Genomic DNA, 25,702 nt, shown 5'->3' with positions numbered 1-25,702 from the left:
AATGTTGCGTAATCAACTTAAGAGTAGGTCAAGATTCATACCAGGAATGCATTGAACAAGCTTTTAGTTCCTGGTTTGCTGGCAGATCACAACTAATTTAGTGTAACATCTCGGCAAAGTCAACATTAAAAATGTTGTTCCTGCTCGATGAAAATTTTGAAAGTAATTATGGGTAGTTTGTTGAACGTGCCAAAAACTATGGTAAAGTTAGCCAAAAATTAGGGTAAAATATAAGTACTGAAGTAATAGCAATTACGTTTTAAAAGACGACTAATGGACCAAAATGTTTAGACTGTGTTTTAAAAAGAGACTTCTCAAAAAATGCTGTTTAAAATGAAAACCGATTGTATTTAGCAGAAAAATTTAAAGTTTACAAATTTATACGCGTCGCAGCGGACAACAAACATTTTTTGTTGAACTATCACTATTCATTGATTTTAGTCCTTTATTACAAATTTTATGATAAAAGACGTGAATTTGGATGTGCATTGACAGGCAACCAATTTCGGTTTTTCGAATGGACATTTACTAAAATTCTCCTGTTTTCTCTATTAGTATTGTCTCAGTCTGTTTACATTTGGAAACCCATAGCTTGTTTATTTTTTAATTTTATGGAAAATTGTTATCAAACAAAAATGTACAGTATCTTTATCTACATACTTTTAATTGTCCATTTTCGGAAAACTAGAAATCGATTCAAGACATAACTTGTCAAAATAAAGTAATTGAGCGGAACACTAATAGAAAAAAAGAAAACACAAAATATACAACTAATATATGCAATAAAGAGTGAAAATTAGGTTAAACTGATTTTGAGCCCCTGTAACACATAAGAATGACATAACAAGATATGATGTAGATTTTGACTTTTCTCTTCAAAATTTTGAACTACCATAGATCCTTCTTGTTAGGAAAATATGATCATATTTTCTTTTAAAGTTTCAAAAAACGTTGTGAATTTCTGCTTTCAAAATACTACTTGAAAATTAAAATAGCTTTAACATAATTGAACACTTTCTATTAATGAATAAATAAGCTTTCGTCCTCCGGAATTCCGCTGTGAAAAAATGTGTCCAATTCTAAAAAATATGAACTCATGAGTTCCTTATTATTATTTTTGCATGATTTCCTCATGACACAGTCGCGATAACTAACCAAATTGAATTGCGATCTCAAATCAGAACATTGAGCGAACAAAAGGTGGAAAGCCTAAGAGAATGCATTCCTATTTCGTTGGCTCCAGTTTCAGAAATCCATGCCATTTTGGCCGGAAACGTGCACTCAAAGTGGTTGCCGCTACCAGAAGTCTATTGTGTGCGTGTATTGTGTACATTTTATATGAGAATGTGATATTGAGCTTTAATGAAACATTGAACTCATTTTGAATTTGAATGTTGAATTGAGTATTTTGTAAGAGAGCAATTTGGTCATTTCATATTCTGAATAACAAAAAAATGCGGGAGGTTGCTTACAGGCTGAGATCAGAATCCCAAATAATAAGGAAAGTTGATACTTTAATATTTTATTCATATAAGGGCATTAAGCAATGTTCAGTTGTTTTTTACTGCATTTGTAAAAGCAAAAAAAGACAAAAATGGGATATGCAAAAATAAACTGAAAATAAGAATTCTGAAAAATTGTTCTGAAAACTGCAAATGGAAAATTATTCTGAAGCTTTACATTATTCTGAAGCTTTGTTGTGTTTGAACATTATTGTAAAATTGGAATTTTGGGCGTTACAAGGTTTGAAAACATTCTGGGGAAACGAAACCCATAAGTAACCAATTTTTGCAAAACGATGAGATTAGACATAAATAAACATTAAGCTGGAAACATTACTAACCGTTGATTTAAAAAATTAGGAAAATGTTCTTAATTTGTTATTATTAAAAATGAAGATAATACGTGTGATCTGGATAAAACCAGGCTGAACGAAAAACATACACATTTTTAACGAATGTATATTTTACAAACTTAAATTTGGAGATTTATGAAAATAGTTTATATAGAACTTCTAAAAATTTAGTCCACTCATATGCTTGCCTCATCATGCACTTTGCCAACTTCATAATCCAAGAAGCCCAACTAGTCTAGATTTAGATCAGAACATGTATTTATCTGAAAGCATGTAAGTATTGCCAGGTGCATAGCTTCTCAAAAATTTGGAAAGATCCAAAATCCCCACTGTTATTATATGTCTTCAAATGTTTTTCAGTCTGTCGCGCACCCCGCTAAAACGCTCATGACATCAAAAAGTGATCATCCCTTCGGATTTAGTTCAAGATTCTTTTCATGATCTGACCCTAATCACTTTTGTTGCGACAACTCGAGCTGTTTTTCCAAAACCACCAGGAACATGCAGATTAAGGCGATTATTCGGGATTTAAACAAGATGGAAAGAAAATTGAAAATCTTGAGAACCTAGAAGGTCAACGTCTCTCCTACCTCCATCCCTCTCATTTCCTAAGGTGAAACAGAAAAGAGAGAAGACGTTGCTAAGCCCTTCCTTCTCTGATCGCTTACCGTCTGTCGTCGTAAACGCTCTCGGAGAAAAGACCGCGTCTTCTATCCTTCTATGTCCTCTTTCTCTTTTTATTCTCGGCGTGAAGACTGGCTCGCCTAACCTATATTACTGTAATTATACCTCCTACCTCACCATTTTGCATTCTTTGCCTTTCTTTCTCTTGCTTCCTGTACACATTTCTTTTTATTTAGACGCAACATCAAGTAGGAGTCCCTAGGTACCAAAGAGATCAGAATATGTTTATTTTTTGGATGTTATTATGGGTGAGTGAGAGCAAAAAATTCTTTATTTAATTGGTTCAAACTGTTAATTTATAGAAAAATAAAGAAAATGTGTATATGTTTTTGGCCACCACTTTTCAAAATGCACGTTCAAATGAAAAAGAAACTAACTGTACCTAACTCCAAAACTTTGAATAGTTTCAAATTATTTCTTTAAAGCAGATCTATGATACTGACGCTTTCAAGATTAACCAGTTTTTTAAACAAAACGTATTACCAATGTTTCCCTAAATTTTTAAGATTTTAAGATTCTTGTGTAGTATGCCTGCCCCAAAAATGTTAGCTATTTTGAATATTTAACGTGACGTGTTTGACCATATTTGGTAGAGGTTAATGTTTTTTTCTAACAAATGTTAGGCCTAAAAATGCATTTAAACCTCTCATTTTGATAAAATTTTCATTAAAAACAATGAATGGAAAACGTGTTGCAAAACATTTTGGGGCAGGTACCGATTTAAATCAAACAAAAAAATACTTTAGCCTCAGAAATTATTATTATTTGATCCTGAAAGTTCAAAAATAATCCTTATGTTTTTGAAAGAAAACTCAAAATTTTTTGATGAACAGTTTTTTGAAAAAAAAACCATTAAATATGTCTTTCAATAATTTATTTCAAAATAACTAATCAAAAAATAGCACTTTTTGACACAAAACTTCCAAAAATTAACACAAATAGTCTCATGAACACATACACAAAAACCTTTATTTTCAAGTGTTTTGAAGAATTGCTATTCAACTGGCAACACGACGAGAGACAACTAAAAGAAAACAAACAGACTTGCTTATGAGCTCAAAATTTGTTTGTTGAGATGAAAGTGTTGATGATGGCAATTTTTGAAATTAAAAGTATGAATTATAAAAGGGCTAGGGCGTGTTAATTCAGTGTAACCTATCAAAATAGACACAACTGTAAAATTTTGTTTCAGATTTTGTTATTTTTCAAGAAATAAACAATAAGTAGTAAGGTCTTCATTAGAAATCAATTTTTCGGTAAATTGTGATGTTTCAGCTTATCGACACCGCCCAAGGAGAAGCTTTGATCACAGGTTCTATATGATATGAATCAAAAATAGGAAAACGATTTTTTCAGACAAGAAAGTAACATGTACATCTTCGAATATCGAAGTTGCACTCACTTTTGCCAAAAGTTTTTCTGGAGGCGTTTTGACCGAAAACCCAAGAAAATATGAACAATGCAGGTACGAACAAAAAACGACAAAATAAGTGGGGCTCCTAACTAATTTGTTTCCAGGTGGAAAGGTAACGGATCTAATTCGATGTCAATCAACATACCACTGTTTAACTCCACAAAGTGCGCCGTCGTAGCCAATGAGGTATGCGAAAAGTAATGAGGAAAATGAGAAGAAAAAACGACGAGTTTGTGGTGGCTCACACAATAGAAGACCTCAAAAAGACCAAATATTTCTGTCGGTGGCAGAACTACAGGAAATTATTAATTTCCTGTTAAGGTTGAGTGGGGAGGATAGAGAACGGGGCTGGAAATATGTTTTAGGTCTTTAGAGCCAGGCAAATCATATGAGTATTAAATAGCGATTATTCGGCGAGCTCGAAGAGGAAATTGTTTTAAAAGTATCATATCTGGTAGATCAAAGTCAAGCATAGCTTGTGACGAACACATTTGTGTATTGAAATACCTTTTTTGTGAGTGATGACTATCTTACTAGATTTGCAGAAGATTATCATATTAGGGTTCATCTCCTGCTATTATTTTGCAAAAATCTGTAAGCAATCGCGGGAAATTAGAGATCTTCGTTTTTGAGTATTGTTCTCTCCCCAGTGTGTTTTCGAAAAACCATCTTTGGTTGCCTGTCAATGCACATTCAAATGCACATCTTTTATCATAAAATTTGTAATAAAGGACTAAATTAAAAAAAACACTTCCAAGTGGTGTAGTACTAGTTTTTTCATTCTGATAAAGAAATCGGATTTGCACAAAATTAAAAGTGGCCGAGAAAAATGAATTGCTCTGTATCTGTATATGATCTACTGAAGAAATTTCTCGCAAGGTTTTTTGGGGGAGACGGCGCGACCACGGAAACCACTACTAAATCTATGTATTCGTCAGAATTTTCAATAGTTTCTGCTAGAATGAAGAAGAAGAATTGGTTTTGGTTCGGTTTTCTGGTTCAAGAGAGCAGTGTAGGGCAGGCTTTCCGATTCTTAGCTTGAGTTCTTTTTTGTGCGGAGGCTCAGAACCTCGCCTTACCACTTCCTCTTTAGTTTGTACCCGTTTTCATCCTCAGAATGACGAACTAGCCCATTTGATAAATTACCCCAAGAGAACAACACAAAGACTTAGACAAAATGTTGATGTTCTATTTTTACAAAAAGACAAAAAAAGGAAAAGTTACATGCGAAAGTGTTGATAAACTCATTGATACAGTTTTCGAGGTAAAAGTCAAGAAAGAGGATAAAAAGTAGCGGGAAGCAGTGATGGGGGACGCAAGATGTGATGAAGGGTGGCGAAGGAAGGGACGTGAGCAGAAAGAGAATGTGCATCATTCATATTGCAATATGTGTATGCATATGCCCCCTCTCTTTTTTTGCTGCGCAGTCGTAGTAATTAGGTTACACGCATCTTTCTCATTAAGAGGGGCACGGCATTGTTTAAAAAATGAGCCCCAGTTTTTAAGGGATTTTTTTTGGATAAAATGCTTTAACTACCGTATTTTCTTATTCGGCTCTGAGACAAAACCACCAATATCTTCAATATTTGGGGTTACTTACAAACCTTTTTTCTTGTTTCTCAGGAAATGTGGTTTAATTTTTATTTTTTTTAAATTGTATTTAAAAGATGATAACAGAAACAAGTTTACTTGGTATTTTTCTGGGAATATATTTTGAAATTGCAAAAAAATTCCAGAATTTCTTATACTAGTACAAACTAACCAGATTTAATATTGAAACTGAGAACAAAAAGTCTACAAAAAAGAAACATTGCATAGTGTGATATTTATTTCCGCTTCACAAATTTTTTTGAAAAATTTCAGCTTCAAAAACCACGTTAAAAGTGTGAAAAAGCAATCAGACTGGAAGGAAATTAGAATTTTTCAGCGATTCTCATATGATTTCCAGGGATGACACCAAAGATTGAAACGTCGTCATGTTTTTTTCAGACTAGCGGCACCTACAGTATCAAGCTATTAGTTAGTCCTGTCGATGGACTAATTGTCGACGGATTCAGCGCAATTAACGTTAAATGTATCTATGCAACACAGGACATTACTCTCACACTTCCACCAATCTTTAATGGCACAAATGCATTGCAGGTAACACTGACTTAAAATTAATAAAAAAAAGAGAAAAACAACAAGTTTTTAATAAAACTTTCAAATATAATATTTAACAGATACCATATGTTTTATCAAACTGTAACTAAAATTAAAATGCGAACGGAAAAAAATAAAACAATTTTTTTTGAAGTATAAGAAATCTAATGAAAAGTGCAAACAAGCCAACCTATTACGAAATTGGAAATATTTACCACCCATATCTTGGGTTTATTCCTAATTTGTGAAGCTGCTTATTGTCTGTGGAAACCTTTTAAATATTTTTTATCTATTACCCAAATGAAAATTCTGCAAATTTAGTCCGGAAAATACGACTCCTAACTTAGGGGATTTTTGCTATATACAAGAAGGATGATGATATATACAAAATCAACTTGCTAAATTTTCATTGGTTTTAAACCACTTTTTTAAATGAAAAATAGATGAAACATGTGAAGCTGATATGTACTACATATATAAATGCACACACCTTTTGCATTTAATTGAAATATGCAGTGTCGAGATCGGGTATCGTTATTCCGGGCAATCATCGCGAAATTTCCCAACTTGGAAATAATACAAAAACTAAAGATATAATTGCAACGAACGCTCTACAAACTACTGAAATTCCTTTCTATTTGCTAAAATCACTATTATAGATAACTGCAATGAATGATGACAACAGTGTTGTAACCGGAAGCGGAGGCTCCCCAGCTTTGACAATGCAAATTCTCGAAGGCCATGGGATCAGTGGCTCCCCCGTGGTCAAAGCGGCTGTCGGGCAACGGATTACATTGGATATAGCTCTTCAGAACACAGGTGAGCATTTTCCTTTCTCGCTCATTTCGGCTCCATCTTTCTCTCTGTGACGCTTCAAAATCTCTCTTCTCTGAGTGTCATCGGCTAATATACTCTTTCGAAGTGTTAGAAACCTATCATCTTTCTCTCTTCCATTAGTCGAAATAAAGAATAGGAATTATATAATGTCAAAAACTATAATTAGAATTCTTGTTCACATTTAGCCGGGTATTTGTGTTATGAAACCAACATTAACGAAAGCACAACAACAACAATGTTAAGAATAACTTATAGTCTGCGAGTTTAAAAATTGAGAAGCCAATTAAAAAGATTAAGAGTTGTCCGTGACACCTATTTGAACAAAATGATAGAGTAGTTCGCAGTCGATGAGCACAGACAAATAAATGGAAAGGATTCTGTACTTGAATTAATAGTAAAAAGTTATCTTAACTCATACAGTATTCCTTTTCAGTATAAAATGCGATACTATTTGAACTGGTATTTCTGAGTGTGAATATTAGGAAAATTACGATAAGTTAAAAAACAAAAAATGAAAAGAATATGTGCGGGAATTAAAAATTCTTGGCAGTGGCTGGTTTTTGAAGATTTTCGGCAATTGCTTCCAGCGTGTTGTAAATCTTTTCATAAATGAAATAAAGTTATATTTTAATTTTTCAACTACATGATTACAAGTTATTAGTTTCTAATGAGCTGGAAATATTATTGGTTGTTTATGCCTGATTGCGAGTTTACTAGTTTTCAACTTGAAATACTATCGTTTAATGTAGAAATTTAAGACAATTTAATTTTTTGTAATAAAAAACACTGAAAACAGCTTTAAAAAAGTCACAAAAATTGATGGAACACTAATAAAGAGACTCTATTGATAGAAAATTACGGTATTTTGTATCTAATTTCCAATGAATTTTTTCTGAACAAAATTGTGAACAATTTTACAAAAATTCCAGGAGCACTCGTAAATTGAACATTAGACAAAACAAAATCACCTGTTTTCCATTTCCGTCTTCTGACAAGCGGTTTTAATAATTATTGTTATCGTAATATTTTTCAGCTATTTATGATTTCTACGTTCATTCCTGCTACGCTCACGATGGAAGCAATTCACCCGATGCATCGATCAACATCATCGATTCAAATGGGTAATTAAACATGGGTGAAATGATAGAAAAGTTTTACAAAATTCAAATTTTTAAAGATGCGGAGTGCGACTATCAAGGGCAATTGACGTGCCGGCAATGAGTGCGCAACCCACACCGAATGGCCCAAAACACGTCTATTTGCATATGTAAGCAAGGAAAAAAAAGAAAGAAAAAAAAATCAAGGATAAAAAAACCGGGAATTGAAAAAAGAAAGATGTTAGGCAATTTTTGTTTTAGACAATTTTTGTGAACGGAAAATCTTAAAATCAAAATATTTCGCGCACATGTCAATTCGTTTTAAGGTACGGATTTCAATTCACCTCCAACAATTTTGTGCATTTCGAATGTCAAGTCAAACCATGCATCAAGTCGTGTCATAGAGAGGTGCGTTTCTTTCTTCCAAACACGTATATTTTGACACGAAAGAAAAGTACACGAAATGGGAGAACAGTGGGGTATCAATCAAAGAATGTTCAACATGTCCCAAGGGCAATGGAAAACATTTGAGTCATTGAGTCAAACAAAAAGAGTGAGAAAAAAACATTTATTTTTGTAGATGAAGTTCGTCATTTTTTGAATGAAAATGATTTTCCGTTTTTTATATGATTAAAAAATTATATGTTTAATTTTGAAAAGTAACTTTTCAATGACATCATTACTTTAACAAAATATATTAACGTAGGAATTCCGTGCAAATGGATCCCAACTTGGCATACAATCCTGCTAGTTTAGAACTTTAGAAATGAAGCAGTGCCAGAACATAAATTTTTGTGAAAATAAACTGACAATAGACCTTCATGGTGAAAACCTCAATTCATTGTAAAAATTTCAATAAAAATTTTGATGAAGTTTCAAACTTTCAAAACATTTGGGAAGAACTTCAAGAAATTTAGGGCAGTGTTGCAACGTTTACAATGCTTAATAAAATATAATCATAATATACTTATAAAAATTGTTGTTTTTTTGTCGGCTGCCAAAAAATAAATCTTTACATTTTAATACAAATTTTCAACATTAGAAATTGAAAATAAGAGATAAACTTTGGAACTATCGATCAGTGAAGAAAAATTGTGTAAGAAAGTTTTATAACTGTTTTTATTCGTTGTGAGTATCGAATAAGTAAAGTTCAAATTTACCAATATTAAACAGTTATCAAAAGCTTTCCAACTTTCCGTCACTTTTATGTTACAAAGATTTCCAATAAAAAAACAATATTGTCATTTTAAAAATTAAGTCCAGCAGATTTCATTGTTTACGGATATTTGGCGCAAATCTGGGCTAGCTAACTGGAAAACATGAAATCCACTGTTTTCCAAAACAAAAATTGAGCAAGTCTTGTGGTGCTGTAAAACCACGCGAGATTCCAATTGAATATCTGCTAAAACGTCATTTCACAATTTCACTTCGACCTAAGCTATTTTGCCATTTGCAAAAACTGATGCAATGCGTGGGGGTTAATGGTAACCATTATTGAGATGGGTATATATTTTATTGAATTGTTGAAAGATCTTTTATGCGAAAAACTATAAATGTCATAGCATAAGAAAGCATGCTTGGAAGTTGTGACTTAAGTAATAGCGGCCTAACATTCAGTTAATCTAAAATTCACCAAGTAAATCATAGCGTGTCATCATTCGTTCTGGTTATTCATAATTTTGCGTCAGTTCCTAGCCTAGCTCAATTTTCGAAATTTCAAGCTATCCAGAACATTTTTATAATTATCATAAACTACTAGCCCATCTGATTATAAAAACTTCACTGGAATTAAACCAAGGAAGGAATTTGGAAACGACAAAAAAATTTCGAGCTGTAAGATTATGTTAGCTCACTATTTTTTGTCACAAATTTCCGAAAAGATATGGAACTTTAGAAATATTGTTTTTATTATTCAAACTATAGAAACAATGAAAAAAAAACATTTGGCAAAAAGCGGCACCATATAAAATGGTATAAGTTTGCATGGTAATGACAAATAATGGTCAGACAACTGGAACCAGTTGCGGAGAAAAAGACGTTGCGTGATCCACGATATGTGTTCTAGTTCCTGTACAAATAAATGGGTTCCTTATGATCCTCAATATATTTTAGTATAAAGTTCAGTTTCAAAGCGTCATTTATATTAAAAAAAAATACATTGGAGTGAAAGCCCCTGAAAAATGTAAACTGAAGATTAAAGTGAATACATATCATGTACAATTTTGGTAAATTCACTTTTTCATTATTTTCTAGGTTACCAATTTTTTAAACACAAATAATTAGGACTCGAACATCTACAAAAACCGCCTTTTTCTCAGTGTTAGTCTGATGTTTTTGTATTGGAAGTTTATATAAAACTGTAGAACACGTACGTTTGTAAAATAATTTTGCAAACATTTGTATGATTGGAAAAATTGAAGTTGCTGTTTAAAAATTGCAATATACCAATAGGACATGTTGGGGTGCATCACTAATACGGACGTCTTAGTTATGTCAAATAGAATTTAATTTTTGAGTGTTCTTTGAACCTGATCAGTAACTCAGATATCCCTTCCAATATTTTAACTTCCAGCAATGCATCCGTGAGCCGGACACCAAGATCCCTGTGATCCCAGCTCATCGCCGCCGCCGTCACGAAGACAATTCAACTGATGTGGCCACGCTTCGTCTTGAGACCGTGCTCGAGATCTCGCCCCAATCAACGCTCTCAGCTGCTGCCCTTGGTCAGTTCGAACTTATGACACCATGTGTCGTTTGGTGATTATTGCACGAGACAGAAATAAGCAAAGGTCCGATGCCGCTGTCTCATCGAACACATGATAGGTGCAAGCGGACCTTTTTTCTTGATCGCTAAATAGAACTGAGATATGAGAAAAGAAAGATCAACTGTGATTTTTTAGTATCGTCCGAGGACTACGCTCGCCCGGCACATTGCTATTCACAACCTGCGCTCATTGCTACCTGCACTTTCGTTTTTGTGATAACTGCACTCTTGGTTTCGATGGTTCACGTGGTTTATCGGCGATGGACAAAGTCCGACAAGACAAGCAGTATAAATGACAACGACAGCGTCGATTCTTCTACCATTTCATAATTCATTACTCTCATTTCATTCCATTTTTCCTAAATGATCTTCATTTTCTGTAAAATCATTTTGATTCGAAGTACATGTTTTTTCATTCCACTCTTTTTTTGCCTTTTTGTTATAAACTCAATGAATTCGTAATTTCTTTGATTAAATGTACATACAAATTCTTTCTTTCTCTAAAGAAATCGCCTCTAATTACAGAAACGTGTTTCAAAAAAAAGTAAGAGTTCAGCAGCTAGAAAAAGTGGAGATCTTTCAATTTCTTTACTAAAGTTTGCACTTAAACATTTTTTTTGCATAGCTCTGAGTTATAAGTGTTTTAATTTATTTCAAGCTTTAGATAATGTTCCGGGAACAAAAGAAACGAGTCCCACTTTCCTAATTTATTTTTGAACTTGAAACAATAGTCTAAGTCAATTGTTGTTCTAATATTCAGATCAATATTTTCTAAATTGCTGATTTGGTTTCTACATTATGTTTGAAGTTTTTAGCATTGAAAGTATGTATATTTTTCGTAAACCTGTTTGATTGTATTCTAAAACTTCTTGTGCAAAAACTTGGAATTTATCTGGAATTTATCTTGACCAACTTTAATTGTTTTCTTTTATTCTTTTGATCTACAATTAACATAATTTATTTTTCAACACACTGGAAATTGTTCTCCAATGTCACGAACATTAATTACAAACCTTTTTCTGATTTGCCATCCATTTGTTGTTTTTTTTGTTCTCATTCAGCCAAGATGCTTAATTCAAAATTTCTTACTGCTTCCACAACGCTTCTCGAATTTTTTCTCATCCTAAATCTTCATCCCGTATGTTTTTTTTGGAATAATGTTGTTTTCAAACGACAAACAAACAACTTCAACTCTATTGACTATGATTCTACCTTTCTATTTCCAATTCCTATTCCTGTTTCCGTCTAGAGACGCTCTCCAGTACCAAATTAGGTATTATTGCGGACAGGCGAAAAGTGAGATCTCGGCTCATCCCTGGTGTCTCTACCTTATCCTGCACTATATCCATCAACTTTGACCCTCACCGAGTGTCTCGCGGCTGTTCAAGGCGCCCGGCGGCTGGCCGCACGAGTCGAAACCAGCTGATCGGACGGAGGGAGGGATGAAAAAAGAGAAGGACTTTCGTCTAGCTCACTTGTGCTCTCTAACCGTTCGCCCGTTTCCTTTCATTCAGAATCTAAATCTCTTCAAGACGAGACAGTGTCTTTTGACCACCAATTTCGACAATGGTTCGGCCCCTTAAGTCTCATGATCAATTGAGCTCCAGTTCCTTCTTGCTCACTTTTGAGACTATCGTTTCTTTGATTATACGTAGAAATCCTAACTCTCTAGATTTTAACCTAAAGACGAATGGTTTAATTTTGAATTTTCAGACATGATGGAAAGTCACGACGATTTTGAAAGTCAAAGCCAGTTACAGGTAAGCGATTTGATTTTCCCAAAAAAGAATTGTCTGGCTTCACTAATGTCATTAATGATAATTTTCGACTACAAAAATTAAAAAATAAAATACATTGATGATGCCACATGAACCATCAGTTTTCAAAAGTTCTGAAGTTTAGGCCAAAATTGTTTGTAAAACTTCAAAACCACTATTATCCACTATATCCTCTATAGCTTCCAATGTTAGGATGATGTTTCCAATATATATTTAAATCATACGTATCGTTAGCAGCCTTCACTTTTTGATAAGCCCACTAAAAATACTTTATGACTCAACTCCCAAGTCTGAATTTCAACACGTTTGACCAACTGTCCCAAAATTTCAGAGAGCACTTGCCGACAAAATCACAAACTATGCGCCGATCGAGGAAATCCGCTACATCCTATTGCGTGGAGCACAGGTTTTTTCTTGTTTATTTGTCTCGCATTTGTTTTCTTTCTATCAACTAATCGTTGGCGCGTCGAAGATTGGAGCATACTATTCTTGTTTTTCCTCTTATACTCCACCCGTTTTCTTCATTTTTTGCCACCTGGTTGGGTGTGCGTGGTCAATAAAAGATCATGATCATAAAATCGAGAAAAAAACGAGAACCGGTTGCAAATTGCAAAGGACATGATCGAAAAAAGATAGAAAGAACACTGGAAACAATGTGACGCCTTCTGACCATAATTCATTTTCAGGTTGATGGACAAGTCACCGCTGGGTTGACACCACTTCATTACGCCTGTTACATTAACTACCAAGCCGCTGCAAAACTTCTTCTGAATCTCGGTGCCAAGGTAAGTTTTTAATTTTTTTAATTTTCAATAACTACAACATATATCTTCAACAAAACTACAACCTATATGTTTTGTGCGATAAATTAGTGTGAATTGAAATGTGTTCAATCGTCTCATTTCCCTTTAAATATATCATTGACAAACATCAAAAAAGCGGTCATAAGTCAGATGGAATGTTAAGAAAACATGCTCCAAGTCACGGACAAAACTAGTACTATCAGGGGGGTGGTCGTGAGTAATCAAGAAATACACTATAAAAACTGAGTTCCAGGTGCAAGCTGTCGACAATATTGGTTGCTCTGCGCTTCATCTTTGTGCTGAACACGGACATTACAGAATGATCAAGTTGCTTCTACAGGTAGGTGTCTGAAAAATGAACTTATGACTTCAATTTAAGATTTTCAGTATATGAAAGTCGTTGAACAGTACGAGACTCCAGAGTTCCGTGCTGGAGACAAGTATCCACAACGCGAAAATGTTGACGAGCCACTTCGACTTGCTATCAAGGTAAATTTTATTTATTTTGACAAGAGTAGACATTGATTTTTCTGATAAACCTGTCAAATTGATAACGATAGAGTCTACACAGACCAAAAATTGTGTCGCTGTTCTAATGATTTGAAAATGTTCCCAATCAAAATCACTATGTCGATTTCGAACCTTCCTCAGGTCTGTATTAATTTGAATAATAAAACAAAATAATTCAAATATTAGTTCTAAGACGGTTATTTTCTTTCAGAATGGTCACTATGACTGTGCCCGTCTCCTCCTCACTAACGGAGCTAACGCAAATGCCATTTATTTTGACGGGCCAGAAATCACACAAGTCAGTCCTTTGGACACAAACTTTTTGGAATTACTTCTCGAGTTTGGAGCTGATCCAAATGTTTTCGATCGAAAAGGGCTCACACCGATTATGAAAGCTTGCCGATTGAGAGATAAAGGTATTGAAGCCATCCGAATTCTCTTGAAGTATGGAGCGGATATCAACAAACTTTGCCCAGAACGCCAAGATTTTAGAAGCGCGTTGCATTTTGCACTTCTTTCTGGAAATCATGACCTTGTAAAGTTTATGATTGCAAATGGAAGTAATGTTAATATGGATGAGAAATATGAGAAACCATCTCCAATTGATATTGCCGTTCTGAAGGATGATCCACATCTTTTGAAAATTGTTCTCGACGCTGGAGCAAATCCAAATGCCGTTCACACCTACATTGGATCATGCCTTCATTTGGCATCCTGTTCAAGTAAGTTCAATTGTATTTTTTCAATCATTCATTGACTACTAAACTGCAATTTTATAGGTCTTCTCAACCAATACCAAATCGTGGAGCTTCTGTTGGAGCACGGAGCTGATATGAATCTTCAACACCAATTCCCAGATGGGTCCCGCTTGAAAAGCCCATTTGTTGAGTACTTCCGCTCGAACGACAGCATCGACGCAAAAGTAGTGAAGCTCTTTATTACTCATGGAGCTAAGGTTGTTATGAGAAATCCACTTCACGACTGCCGTGGACAACTACGGAATGTGCTCAAGTTGGCTGCTCTTCAAAATCAGCCAGAGGTTCTGGAACTTCTTTTGGGGCTTGGTGAGCAGTATGACAACAAGGCAATCGAGAGACTCCCGCTGCCAACACAATTGAAGACGGATATCAGTGAAAGAGCAAAGTAAGTTGGAAAAGCTGAAAAAAAAATTAAATGAAACTGTTTTTCAGAAATCCACACAGTCTCCAACACCTTTGCCGTATTCAAATTAGAGACACAGTACAAACCTCCGAGTACAAAACCCTCCCAATCCCAGAGTATTTGAAAGCCTACCTATTGGGTCTTATCCCATAGCCCAGATCCCAAAAAACAAAGCATTTAAAGCATAATCTGATTTATGCATCTTGTATATGTATATAACACGCCTTGTACATTTGTGTAGCATAATCAATGTTATCTGTTTTTCTTTGAATCCATCACCCATCGTTGAAGTGTACAAAACCAGCACATTGTTACCTCATTTCATTTTGAATTCCATCTTGCGAAACCAATTTCTGTTCATTTCACTGTTAGCTACAAATTGCCCCACTTTCTGTCACATCACTTTAGAACAAACGGATAACGACATCTCACACTGATTTCACAATTTCATTTCTTTCTCGGTAATATTTATTATTCTAATTGTTATTATAATTATTATGAAATTATAATTATTATGTTTATTTTGCAATTGTTTGTAGTCAATTTTATTTTGTATGTACATAATAATGACTTATTTATTTGGCAAACAAAACAAACAATTTTCACAAATATTTTTGAAAACAATAAAAAATTTGCTTCTATCACGTTTTTTGTAAATTTAAACAATTTCAAACTGTCACGTACGAATATGAAGTACAGCAATGAAGTATTGCGAAATCATAGTTTTTTAGTAGTCAGCCGTTAGGATGGGATCTTTATCCACTTGAGGAACCGAAAGCACGACCACGTCATATGTTGTGCTCCGTTAGTAAAAACATCACTGATTTGAGTAAACATAGACAGGTGATGAGTGATTTTTTTCAACATTTCATGGTGTTTTGAATGGTTTTTAATATCTCCGCTGCTCTGTGAAGTTTTGATAACAAAGTATTTTGGTTATTCTTCTAGTGAAATGCAATGAACTTTTTTTCTGCAAAACATCTGATGGGCGTAGTGCAGAAAGGTCAAAAGGACAGATCATAGAATAAATGTGTCAAGTAACACACAAAGGTGAACTTGAAAGTACAAAACCAGAACAGACTGAGATCAGAAATTTGTGTCGATTTGAAATATATCACATGCGTAAATAGTTTATTCAAAAAATAAAGAAATCGTAATTCTCAACAGCTATTTTTTGTCCCAAGCATTCTGAAAATCTAAAATCACATTTCTTTCACTTGTTAGATTATTGTATCATTGTCATAAAATAATAAAACCTTTTTTTTAAGACCAAGGAAGAGGTTAAACTGATTTTTTCCTCATGGTAGCAATTTTCGCAAAATAAAAATGAAATAAAAATTACATTGAGACATTTTGAATTCAGATTCAAAAAAAAGATAACGTACTGATTTCCTCATCAATGTAAAGCTCAAAGTGTGTTTTTTTACGTCTACGTTACATCGTTGCCGTCTTATAAAATTTCAATATTATCTGGCTCGCGTTTAATACGATCACTCCTCAATCTTGAGTCATAAATTTCAGAAATTTCGACATTTAAACGGCAACATTAAACGATTGAAGTTTTTGGAACACTCGTGAAACACTTGTGAAATACTCGTGAATCAAGTTTAAAAAAATATGCACAAAAGATAGAAGGAAAAGAGCAAGGCTGTGCGACTGGTAACTCGGTTGGTTGAGAAAATTGGAACCTTTCGTAGTGTGAACAAATAATGATTTGTAAATAAACATACAATTCGAATAGGCTGGATCTTAATACAAATATTCAGACAATAAAATTTGAAAAAAGTTCATCCACGGCTTAGAAATACGCTTTTAAACAACCAACCAGCCGACTGCCAACCGAGTTGCCAGCCGAGCCGATGGTTAAACTGTATTTCTAAGCCGTGGATGAACTTTATTCAAATTTTATTGTCTGAATATTTGAATTAAGATCCAGCCTATTCAAATTGTATGTTTATTTCCAAATCGTTATTTGTTCACACTGCAAAAAATTCCAACGTTTCACTACCAGCCGAGTTACCAGCCGCACAGCCCTGGAAAAGAGAATGAAAGCTGTGTGAAACGAAGAAAAGCGTTCACCTGCCAATCTGCTTTTCGAAAAAGAAGATCATCGTATTTGAACTGACTTGCATATTTCTTCAATTTTTCTTGCAAACTATCAAAATACATAACGCTTGTTGAAAGTAGCTTTAATAATTCTAGTTTTAGTTAACAGAAGAATAGAACATATTACGTAATCACTGAAATTACCAGTTATATGTGTATTTGGACAACAAACATTTTGGATTTAATTTTACGTCAATGATTGCTTGGCTTCCAAAAATTGTTGCAAGTAGCGCGAGTTTAGTTATGACGTGTATCAAATGTTTTTTTTTCAAAAATCTTTAAAAAATTACGAATATTTGCAAGATAATTCAGTACAAAAAAATTGTAATGATGTTCGTAACTATTACAATTTCTGGTTTTATTGCTATTTTTCAGTTTCAGTTCGTTTGCCTTGCTTAATGTTTTTTTTCAGAGAAATCATGTGTTTCTGATATTCGTTGACTTTTTTTGCTAGTAGCTGAAATTTTAAAAAAGGTTTGGTAATTACCCAAATATTTGTCAAATTCCCATTCCAAAATTATTATTTTTTATGATTATATATACATCTCAAATGACATATCAGTTTGAGATTTGATATTGTTATTGCAATAAATAAACAAACGATGAAATGCAAATTATGTTCATTAAACGAGAAATCTTGCAATTTTTTTTTGACGAGTAAAATTTCAAAAAGATTAGTTTCTAAACAATATGAACACCATAATAATGGTGATTATATATACAATATGATATATTATGTTCATCACCATAATTGGCATAACTTTTCTAATTACTAAAAAATAAAAATTTGAAAATTACCTTTTCTATCTTTTTCTTAACTAACACATCTTTCATTCTCTATTAGCTTCTTTTTCTCCTAATTCCTCTCCTCAATGTCATCACTTTCACCCGCATGTTCTGTTGTGACATTACATATTACCGCGTGGCGAGTGTCTTCTTGTCAAGATTCTTCAATGTAAAACCTATACAGTTCTTTTTTATTCTTCGTTTCTTCTATCTACTCCCATTCTTTTGTTCTCGAAGGACATGCATCCAGTCGTTTTCATCTATGAGTGTCTTCATCATTTTTTTTTCTGGATAAGAGAAATTGTGTATTAAAAGAACATAAAGATGAAATGTTAAAAAAACTAATTTATTCAAAGCATTTCTAATGATCTCTAGTGTGCTCTAAGACACATATGAAAATATTGATCTCTATGATGTGTTGTGCTCCATGATGCGCTCCCAACAAATTCTATCATTTTTTTTTGTTAGAAGCGGTGACTCAAAGTTGATTCGATTTTCTAACAAGTCTATAAGTAGGAGGAGATGAAGCATAAAAACAAAAAAACCGTCGGTTTTTGCAATTTTCTTAAGTTTTATCAAATGGATTATCATATATTTTGATTTTTGTAATCGGATGATTCCAGGTGAATTTCTCTTGCTAACCCACTCAGAAAATTTTGTTATAAAAACATCTGGCGTTATTCATCGTAAATTCCAAATTTGATTATTATCAAGTATCAGATTCTGACGAACAAGTCACCGTATTACTTTTTCCAGTTTTTGTTCAGCTAGATTTTTAAATATTGTATATTTTGTGAAAATAAACTAATTTCTATAAATATCTAGTAATGATAAAAACCGTACCATCAAATAATTTCATATTAGATTCAAACCTCATTTTTCTAGTTCGATTTTCTATACCAAATATAATTTCAGAAATACTTTAAATGCGTAAAAGTAGCCGAGTTGAGTAAACTTTTCATAAAAAAACAATTATAGTTCAAAGTATCATAGTGAAGATTTATAAGTTCGATCTTATTTCATTTACAATTTAAAAAAGTCCATTGCTCATTGCTCGCTTCAATTATTATTTTTGTAATTATGCTTGTCCTCAAGTTTTGTATCTGTTTTTCAATTATTTTAATTGAATTAGATCAGGGTTTTGCAGATGCGAAAGTTCTGTGAATTTTTCAAAAACTCCAAATTATTTTTAAAAATTTAGTACATCCATAATAAGAATTATTTTTCATCTCAAATTTTTAATGATCGAGTAAAGTTGTATATTTTTCATACTAGCTATTTGAATATGCTCAGATTTTGTTAACAATTAGTTTAAACAAATAAGAAATGTGTTTTTTTGTAAAAACAAATTTAATCATTTAAAAAGCTATATTCAATCATTTCAAACTATTGGTCGGCAATGAAATCAAAACCATTTCTGAAATTTCTTCTAGTGCTAATGTGCGGCAACTCAGGCTAAGTTGAAGCTGAAAGAATATTTATTTATTTGCTCTAAGCTTTTATTTCGAAAACATTTCTAAAAAACTTGCTCGAGAATCTGCTTGCGTCACAGCAGTTCTTCAACTACTTCACCCTAGCAATTATAAACTTCGTCGATAATTGTCCCTCTTATTATTTGAAATTTTTCTCCATTTCATTCTTTTAGAAAATATGTATTCTCCTACATTTGCGTTTTTTTTAATAAAAAATACAACGAGTCTGTTATCAATTTAGTTTTTTTTTTCGCATGTCTTGTTTTTGCATTCACTTGCTTTTATGTTCATAACACTGATTTCAGCTCGCCAAGAAATGCAGTGCCACCCAACCGAGTATGATATAATCGAGGAGAAAATGAGGTATGTTGGAGGAAAAAGGGTACAGAAAATAAATGTCTATATAAAAATTGATGATAAGAAGCATGAAATTAGGAGGTCACACTTTGATTTCGCCTCTTGAAACACAAATTCAGTTCAACTTAACCTCAAATCGTCATTTGACAAAGAAAACGAAAAGAATGTGAGTTTCCTCCGTTTCTGTCGTAAATTAATCGAAGCTTTAATTATTTTCAATTTTTCTAGTATTAAATTTTGAACTGTATCCAAAATTATGTAGTGAAGTTTCATTTCTCAAAAAATTTCTGATGGTACAAAATTCCAAAAAATAAAAACGAATTAGCTGAAATTTGAATTTACTTAACAACTTGATGCCGCAGCGCCCGGAATTTTTTTCATTTAATTTTAGTCGTCGTCTAGTTTTTTTCAGTTAGATTCATAGAAAACAGAAGAAGAGAAAGATTATAATCAAAATTGTTCCTTTTTCAACGTTATTCACATTTGTGATCTGAAACATTCTGTAGTTGTAAGGTTGTGTATCGAAAATGTTTTATTGCCTTGAAAAATTTAAACTGACCCCAAAAAACTCAATTTTACTATGACACATATTACAAATATTCAAATTTTTTGTATGTTCCAGTTGTCAATATAACCTAAAAAAATGACCAGCTCAGAATTTTTGGCAACATTGAAAACTTAAGCAAAGTATAACTCTAATTTCCGTTTTTAAAACTTCTTCGAGAGGTCTAATTTTAAATTTGGGATTCCTGGAGCCAGTTAAAGTCTGTAAAAAAAATCATGGATTTCTAAGTAATATTACAAGGCAGTAGTATTTCCTCAAATTGAACTTAAAATGGCGTCTGTAATGCCTCGTATCGAGGCTTTTTGAATGTTTCCGTTGGTGTTGCCATGGGAAATTTCCCACAGCTCCCATTTTATCGACTTGAAAAATAAATTTATTTTTAGTGACTTTGCTGAGGTATGTTTTTAGTATTAGAAAAATTCAACAAAGCTCCCAGCATTCTTTTTTGTTGTTGTAGAAACTTAATTATTTGTTCTTTCTCTTTGAAAAGTATTTATGCTAAGGACTATTTGTAAATGTTCTAAGTGACAAAATGAGTTTTTTTAATTGGCAAAATCGAGGAACACAAAAACGACAACAAAACAGAACATAGAGAGCGTGCTCGGTGAGCATGAAAAATGAAACAGGAAAAACAAAAAGAAAAGAGACAGCGAGAAGACAAAATCACACTGCCAGTTTACTTTCTCTTCCATTTAAACGTCAAAAATTGCAACTAGTTATTCATCTCTACTAGTACTACCACTCACCCTACTATTTTAATTCTCACTTCACCACAACACTCCATCCTTGCATTTCCTTCGTCTACTCCTTCACTCCCCGACGTCGTCAGTTTCTCTCTACATCTGCGTCTCTAACTCTTTCGATCTCTTCTGTGTCGACGCGCACGTCCTGCTGCTGCTATCCGCCGCGAAACCTCCCTATCCGCAGCTGATTTCATTCTTCGTTTACCCCATTTGTCCTCCCCCTCTCATCCTTCCACTTTTCTTCACACCCCTTTTCCCATCCCCTGAATTGCCCTTGTATTACCTGCACACCCACTTCTTGGACAAATCGGGTGGATATTTACTAGTATTCTATGTGAACGTCAATCTCACAGAAATGTGCACTTCCACTTCAACAGATTCCTCACCGCCCCATAATGCACTCACAAGTATCAGGTATTGTTTTTGTGCTATTTTGTTATCATTATACTCTTTATATTATTTTCACATGACTTTTATTAGCATTAATAGGAAGAAAATCGCAACATTTTCTCGAATGAATTTATTTTTCAATTTAAAAATTCCATTAAACTTCCTACGTGGCAGAACGAACAAAACATTGCATGAGTCTTATATTATTTTTTGTAACCATCTGCGTCATCTATCTCTCAACTCTCAATCTCTGTTTTTCGTTCAATAAATTGCCAGTCAACCAACAAACCAGCCCGCACACACTGGTTTTCCGGTTTTTGACGCATATTTCATACCCCTTTTTTATTGAAATATATGAAATGTAATAGTTTCGCAACTTTTAGGCAGTAGCTAGGTTTTAACAAAGGCATATAAAACGTTCACTCAAAATTCAGTCAAAATTTGCGCCTCTCAATTTAAATATCAAATCAGCAGATTAATTAAAGTTGAACTACGGTCTGTAGGGAAATGATATGAAATTAGAAAATTCCTGTGTTGCTCAAATGACTAAATTACCAAAAACCTTTTTAACACTCTGTTTTCCTCAATTTTGGAAGTCGTCAATCAAAAAAAAAGTTGTTTCCGGTTTCATAATTTCTTTTTTCTTAAATATTCATTCAATGTTGTAGGAGTTTGAACATGCAAAAATTTGCATTTTCTTAATCGAAATTTACACTATTTTCAAAATACAAACATTTTATTATTATATATTTGGTAATTTTAGCATCACACAATTGGGCTTTAGTTGTTTCCCCCACTGGCTAATTTTTAGGAAAGACATACAAATTCTTAATGAATCAAGTAAAATTTACGCCGCTCGAGATTTGTTTCTAAACAATCTTTAAAATTTTAGTTGAAGAAAAAACAACTAATTAGCCGTTTACATTGCCAGAAAAACTCCTGACCTTTCTATAACAAAATACGTGCCGGTTTAACATTTTGTTAACTTTTTAAAAAATTCAAACCCCGCGGTGTAGTATCTGTAGCTTTTCTTTGCCGATCACTTCTTAAAACCTCTCAAATTCACCCCCCCCTCCCCCACCCCCTCCCTCTCTTTCTGTCCGTTATGTTTGTATACATTGCGCAGCGCCAGCACAACAGACCGTCGATTTTCTACCTTTCATGTGCTCTTTTGTGCTCTCCCCGCCTCTTTTCCATATGTTCCTAGAGGCGGTGCTGCGTAGGACACTTGGAGAAATTTTCCATTCTTGACCTTCTGCTATCACCGAACTCAAAATTCTTGCAATATCCAGCCTGTTGTATTTTAAAATGACTATTCCAACGGATACACAAAAGTGTTGGAAAGCTCATAATTTGTAAGCAGTTTAGAAGTTTATGTCGAATTTTTTGATATTAAATCAAAAATAGCCTATCAAGCCTATCAGTTGCACAATCCTTTTCGCAAACATTTATCACTATATAAAAATTTCATATTTCAGGTTACAACTCAGTCATCTAAAAGAAGGGCGGTTATCGGAAACAACGACGGTCAAAATGTTGTCCTTACTAAAGGTGTGACCGTATTACCAATTAAATTTTAGGAAATTAACTTCAATTTAAAATCTTTTATTACTAATTTAAAGGGTTATTCACGCATTCTGAAAAATGTCTTGAAATTCATATTTTTACGACACGAACTGTATTGAAAGTTCACAAAAGCGTCATAAAATTTATTACAAAATATTTTGCTACGATACATTACTATATATTTCTATAACTACTTTTATATTATTTTCAACAAATTAAAAATTTATTAGAATTCTGAAAACTATTTTTTCAAATATTATATTTATAATTTTCAGGCTTTGGCAAACGTTCATGTCTTTCTCGGTATAATCATGATTGTGCTCAGTGGTTTGGCGGATTATGCAAGTACACGGATAAATACAATTCGGTTACACGGGCTCGAGGAGATTTGTTCATTCTACTTTGTTCTTGTGGGGTCAGTTAGATCAAAATTCCATGATTTCTAGCTCAGTAGCTTCTAAATTAAGAAGATGACTGACTAAGAAAAATCAAAAGCAAGAGAAATGCTCATTGTTTGCTCGAGTTGAGAGACGCAGTAGCATTGAGACATGGAAGACTATGACTGAACCGTGATTTGTGAGCGTTGGAAAAGGAAAAAAAACTATAGGGGTCACATCCAATCTTACGCATCAAACCATGATTTGTGTATAGTGTAATTACGATTCGTCATAATATATTAAAGCAAACAACTTTTCATTCAGGCTTGTCGGCATCTGTGGAAGTGCTTCTTACCGTCGGGGACTTGTCATCACGTACCTTGTCATGTGCATACATTCCATTTTTATTTTCGTCCCAGCAATCATCACAGTTTCAAGTTTCGATATTCATTTTTATCAGGTAACTTTTCTTACGTTTTTCCAGTGGAATTTTATGCTTTCCGGAAAAATAACACATTGAACATTGAGCAAATATTTTTCTTACATTCACATCTCTAATCAAATATAAAAAATTTTCATCGTTACTAAAAAAGTCAGAAACAAGGATTCAATTTCAGCATGAATGCTGGGGTGAGTGCGACTGGCACTTGCTTGCCACGTCATTTCCGTCGAACAGCAAGTGTCAAATTATGTGTGGCGATCATGTCGATGACGCAATGAGAAGGCAAGCTAGTTTTGTATTTGGAAGACTTATTCAACATCGAGATCAATTGAAAATTTGACTCTGATTCACAAAAATACAGGTTTTGTAAACCGTTAAAAAAAATTGATTGTAAAAATTGTGAAACCAAATTCTTTCTCAGGAGAAAAGTAGAAGAAACTTTGGGGTTTCGTACGTGTACATTTGTCCTGATAATGCTTATAATGGTCTACATGACCAACTAACATAATAAAATAATTAAAGAAATTTTAGATTTCAAAATTTTTCTTACACTATTTTGGTTCATTGGCAAATTTTCTAACAAATGTGCACTTTTTGAGAAACGTCAAGCATCACTCAAGATTTGAATCCCTGAAATGTACAGGCACAAACAATTGAAACACAATAAAATAATATATAATTGTTGTTGGTCATGGAAAGCAAAACTTATTTTAACACTATTTTAACTGCAAATAAAAAAATTCGAAAATTTTGTGAAAAGTGTTACTGTTTTTTTCAGTGTAAAAACATTTGAGTAGACGAAAAAAAATTTCACTGACGATACCTCTAAAATGTACACTTAACAAGTGAATGTTAACGTTTAAAAATTACTCTGACCTATCCAGAAATTAATCTGAAAATTCTATGTTTGAATTTTGATCAATTTATATTTTAGTAGTTTTTTCTGGATAATGTTAGTTGAAACAGTGGTTACAAAAGATTTGTTTTTCACAAAATATAGTCCAAAAAAACTTGTAACTAAATAAATATTATGTGCATTTTGTCTTAAAATATCTTTGATTTGCGTATTGAAACTTTTTTCCATATCCCAGCTCCTGTAAATCATGAAATGTTACAGAAGAATGACTCGCCTTGGAACCGACTATCGTCTCGATGCCGGCCTCATCGCCGCCGCGATTCTCGAGTTCCTTCTTTCGATCGCCACTTGCGTCGTTGCTTCAAGGACGCTATTTTCACCATTGAAGGTTAGTTGAATCAAGAAGATTTATGCAATTTCATTTTTTTCAGGAACTGGGCGATCAAAGTGCTACCGGAGACCTTACTGTTGAGATGCAACCATTGAATCAATCGGAAGAAAACAACACGTATTCGTCTTTGCCGAACGGATCGACGCAATAGAAACTGAAAAATAGAGATGAACAATGGAAAATCAAAGATCAAAATTCAAGTTCAACATTGCATAATATCAAATCCATGCGTAGTGCATTTAATCTCATCGTAGAGCGATATTCAATTCATGTATTTTATTTAAAATCCAATATCAGCATTTCATGAAAACCAAAAACAGATTCTCAACATTTACGGTCCGAATAACGAAATGGTAGTAAATGTTATTCGTTTTAATTACCATTTTTACTGGTTTAAATGTCTCCATTGTCTTTATTGATAAATTTCCAGTCATCATTGCAATAAAGGTGCATCGCGTGATTTTAAAGTTATATTTCAGAAATTAAGCAAAACAGTAGTATCAGATACTAGAGAAAACATTATGAAAAAAACAATTATTTTCTCTCCAGATCCAGTTGTTAATGTCAATTTCAAAAAGTGAAAAAGTTCACAGCTCTATTGTCTTG

At 33.4% G+C, this 25,702-nt stretch overlaps 3 protein-coding genes and 7 non-coding genes across 10 annotated transcripts; 6 read left to right on the top strand and 4 right to left on the bottom strand.

The window, feature by feature from the left end:
- Window positions 1-2,662: 2,662 nt before the first annotated feature.
- Window positions 2,663-11,264, top strand: cutl-29 (ZP domain-containing protein). The gene is made up of 11 exons (NM_076994.5): window positions 2,663-2,787; window positions 3,815-3,851; window positions 3,896-4,004; window positions 4,058-4,139; window positions 5,943-6,095; window positions 6,755-6,914; window positions 7,966-8,053; window positions 8,110-8,199; window positions 8,356-8,437; window positions 10,602-10,752; window positions 10,930-11,264. The coding sequence occupies exons 1-11, from the start codon at window positions 2,761-2,763 to the stop codon at window positions 11,121-11,123; spliced, it is 1,173 nt and encodes a 390-aa protein (NP_509395.2). The 5' UTR covers window positions 2,663-2,760; the 3' UTR covers window positions 11,124-11,264.
- Window positions 4,864-5,083, top strand: F13B9.10. The gene has a single exon (NR_071654.1). It is a non-coding gene; the product is annotated as an Unclassified non-coding RNA F13B9.10 (non-coding RNA).
- On the bottom strand, window positions 10,659-10,866 carry M60.12. Its single transcript, NR_131731.1, has one exon. It is a non-coding gene; the product is annotated as an Unclassified non-coding RNA M60.12 (non-coding RNA).
- An 848-nt stretch (window positions 11,265-12,112) lies between the features above and the next one.
- M60.10 lies at window positions 12,113-12,303 on the bottom strand. Its single transcript, NR_071653.1, has one exon. It is a non-coding gene; the product is annotated as an Unclassified non-coding RNA M60.10 (non-coding RNA).
- On the top strand, window positions 12,113-12,333 carry M60.9. The gene has a single exon (NR_071652.1). It is a non-coding gene; the product is annotated as an Unclassified non-coding RNA M60.9 (non-coding RNA).
- Window positions 12,334-12,508: 175 nt separating this feature from the next.
- On the top strand, window positions 12,509-15,686 carry M60.7 (SOCS box domain-containing protein; the record flags this gene model as incomplete). The annotated part of the gene is made up of 8 exons (NM_001373386.2): window positions 12,509-12,553; window positions 12,903-12,977; window positions 13,258-13,356; window positions 13,628-13,714; window positions 13,762-13,863; window positions 14,096-14,606; window positions 14,664-15,027; window positions 15,075-15,686. The coding sequence occupies 8 exons, from the start codon at window positions 12,509-12,511 to the stop codon at window positions 15,196-15,198; spliced, it is 1,407 nt and encodes a 468-aa protein (NP_001359992.1). The 3' UTR covers window positions 15,199-15,686.
- M60.13 lies at window positions 14,073-14,179 on the bottom strand. The gene has a single exon (NR_071651.1). It is a non-coding gene; the product is annotated as an Unclassified non-coding RNA M60.13 (non-coding RNA).
- A 107-nt stretch (window positions 15,687-15,793) lies between the features above and the next one.
- On the bottom strand, window positions 15,794-15,939 carry M60.11. The gene has a single exon (NR_071650.1). It is a non-coding gene; the product is annotated as an Unclassified non-coding RNA M60.11 (non-coding RNA).
- A 3,146-nt stretch (window positions 15,940-19,085) lies between these two features.
- 21ur-13210 lies at window positions 19,086-19,106 on the top strand. Its single transcript, NR_071649.1, has one exon.
- Window positions 19,107-21,225: 2,119 nt separating this feature from the next.
- On the top strand, window positions 21,226-25,563 carry M60.6 (Tetraspanin family protein). The gene is made up of 7 exons (NM_076992.7): window positions 21,226-21,488; window positions 22,943-23,015; window positions 23,306-23,445; window positions 23,732-23,867; window positions 24,025-24,131; window positions 24,967-25,093; window positions 25,137-25,563. The coding sequence occupies exons 1-7, from the start codon at window positions 21,430-21,432 to the stop codon at window positions 25,245-25,247; spliced, it is 753 nt and encodes a 250-aa protein (NP_509393.3). The 5' UTR covers window positions 21,226-21,429; the 3' UTR covers window positions 25,248-25,563.
- The last annotated feature ends 139 nt before the right edge of the window (window positions 25,564-25,702 follow it).

Source organism: Caenorhabditis elegans, chromosome X (assembly GCF_000002985.6).
Source record: "Caenorhabditis elegans chromosome X".
Taxonomy (NCBI): domain Eukaryota; kingdom Metazoa; phylum Nematoda; class Chromadorea; order Rhabditida; family Rhabditidae; genus Caenorhabditis; species Caenorhabditis elegans.
The sequence above is the reverse complement of the archived record's forward strand: the minus strand, read 5'-3'. Positions and strand labels throughout refer to the sequence as shown.

Excerpts from the sequence above, each read along its gene's own strand:
- cutl-29 (NM_076994.5), top strand. The coding sequence starts at position 2,761 with ATGTTTATTTTTTGGATGTTATTATGG. Across the intron at positions 4,005-4,057 it reads AGAAAATATGAACAATGCAG|GTGGAAAGGTAACGGATCTA; the intron begins GTACGAACAAAA and ends ATTTGTTTCCAG. Across the intron at positions 8,438-10,601 it reads TCAAGTCGTGTCATAGAGAG|CAATGCATCCGTGAGCCGGA; the intron begins GTGCGTTTCTTT and ends TTTAACTTCCAG.
- M60.6 (NM_076992.7), top strand. The coding sequence starts at position 21,430 with ATGTGCACTTCCACTTCAACAGATTCCTCACCGCCCCATAATGCACTC. Across the intron at positions 23,016-23,305 it reads AAATGTTGTCCTTACTAAAG|GCTTTGGCAAACGTTCATGT; the intron begins GTGTGACCGTAT and ends TATAATTTTCAG. Across the intron at positions 23,868-24,024 it reads TCGATATTCATTTTTATCAG|CATGAATGCTGGGGTGAGTG; the intron begins GTAACTTTTCTT and ends ATTCAATTTCAG.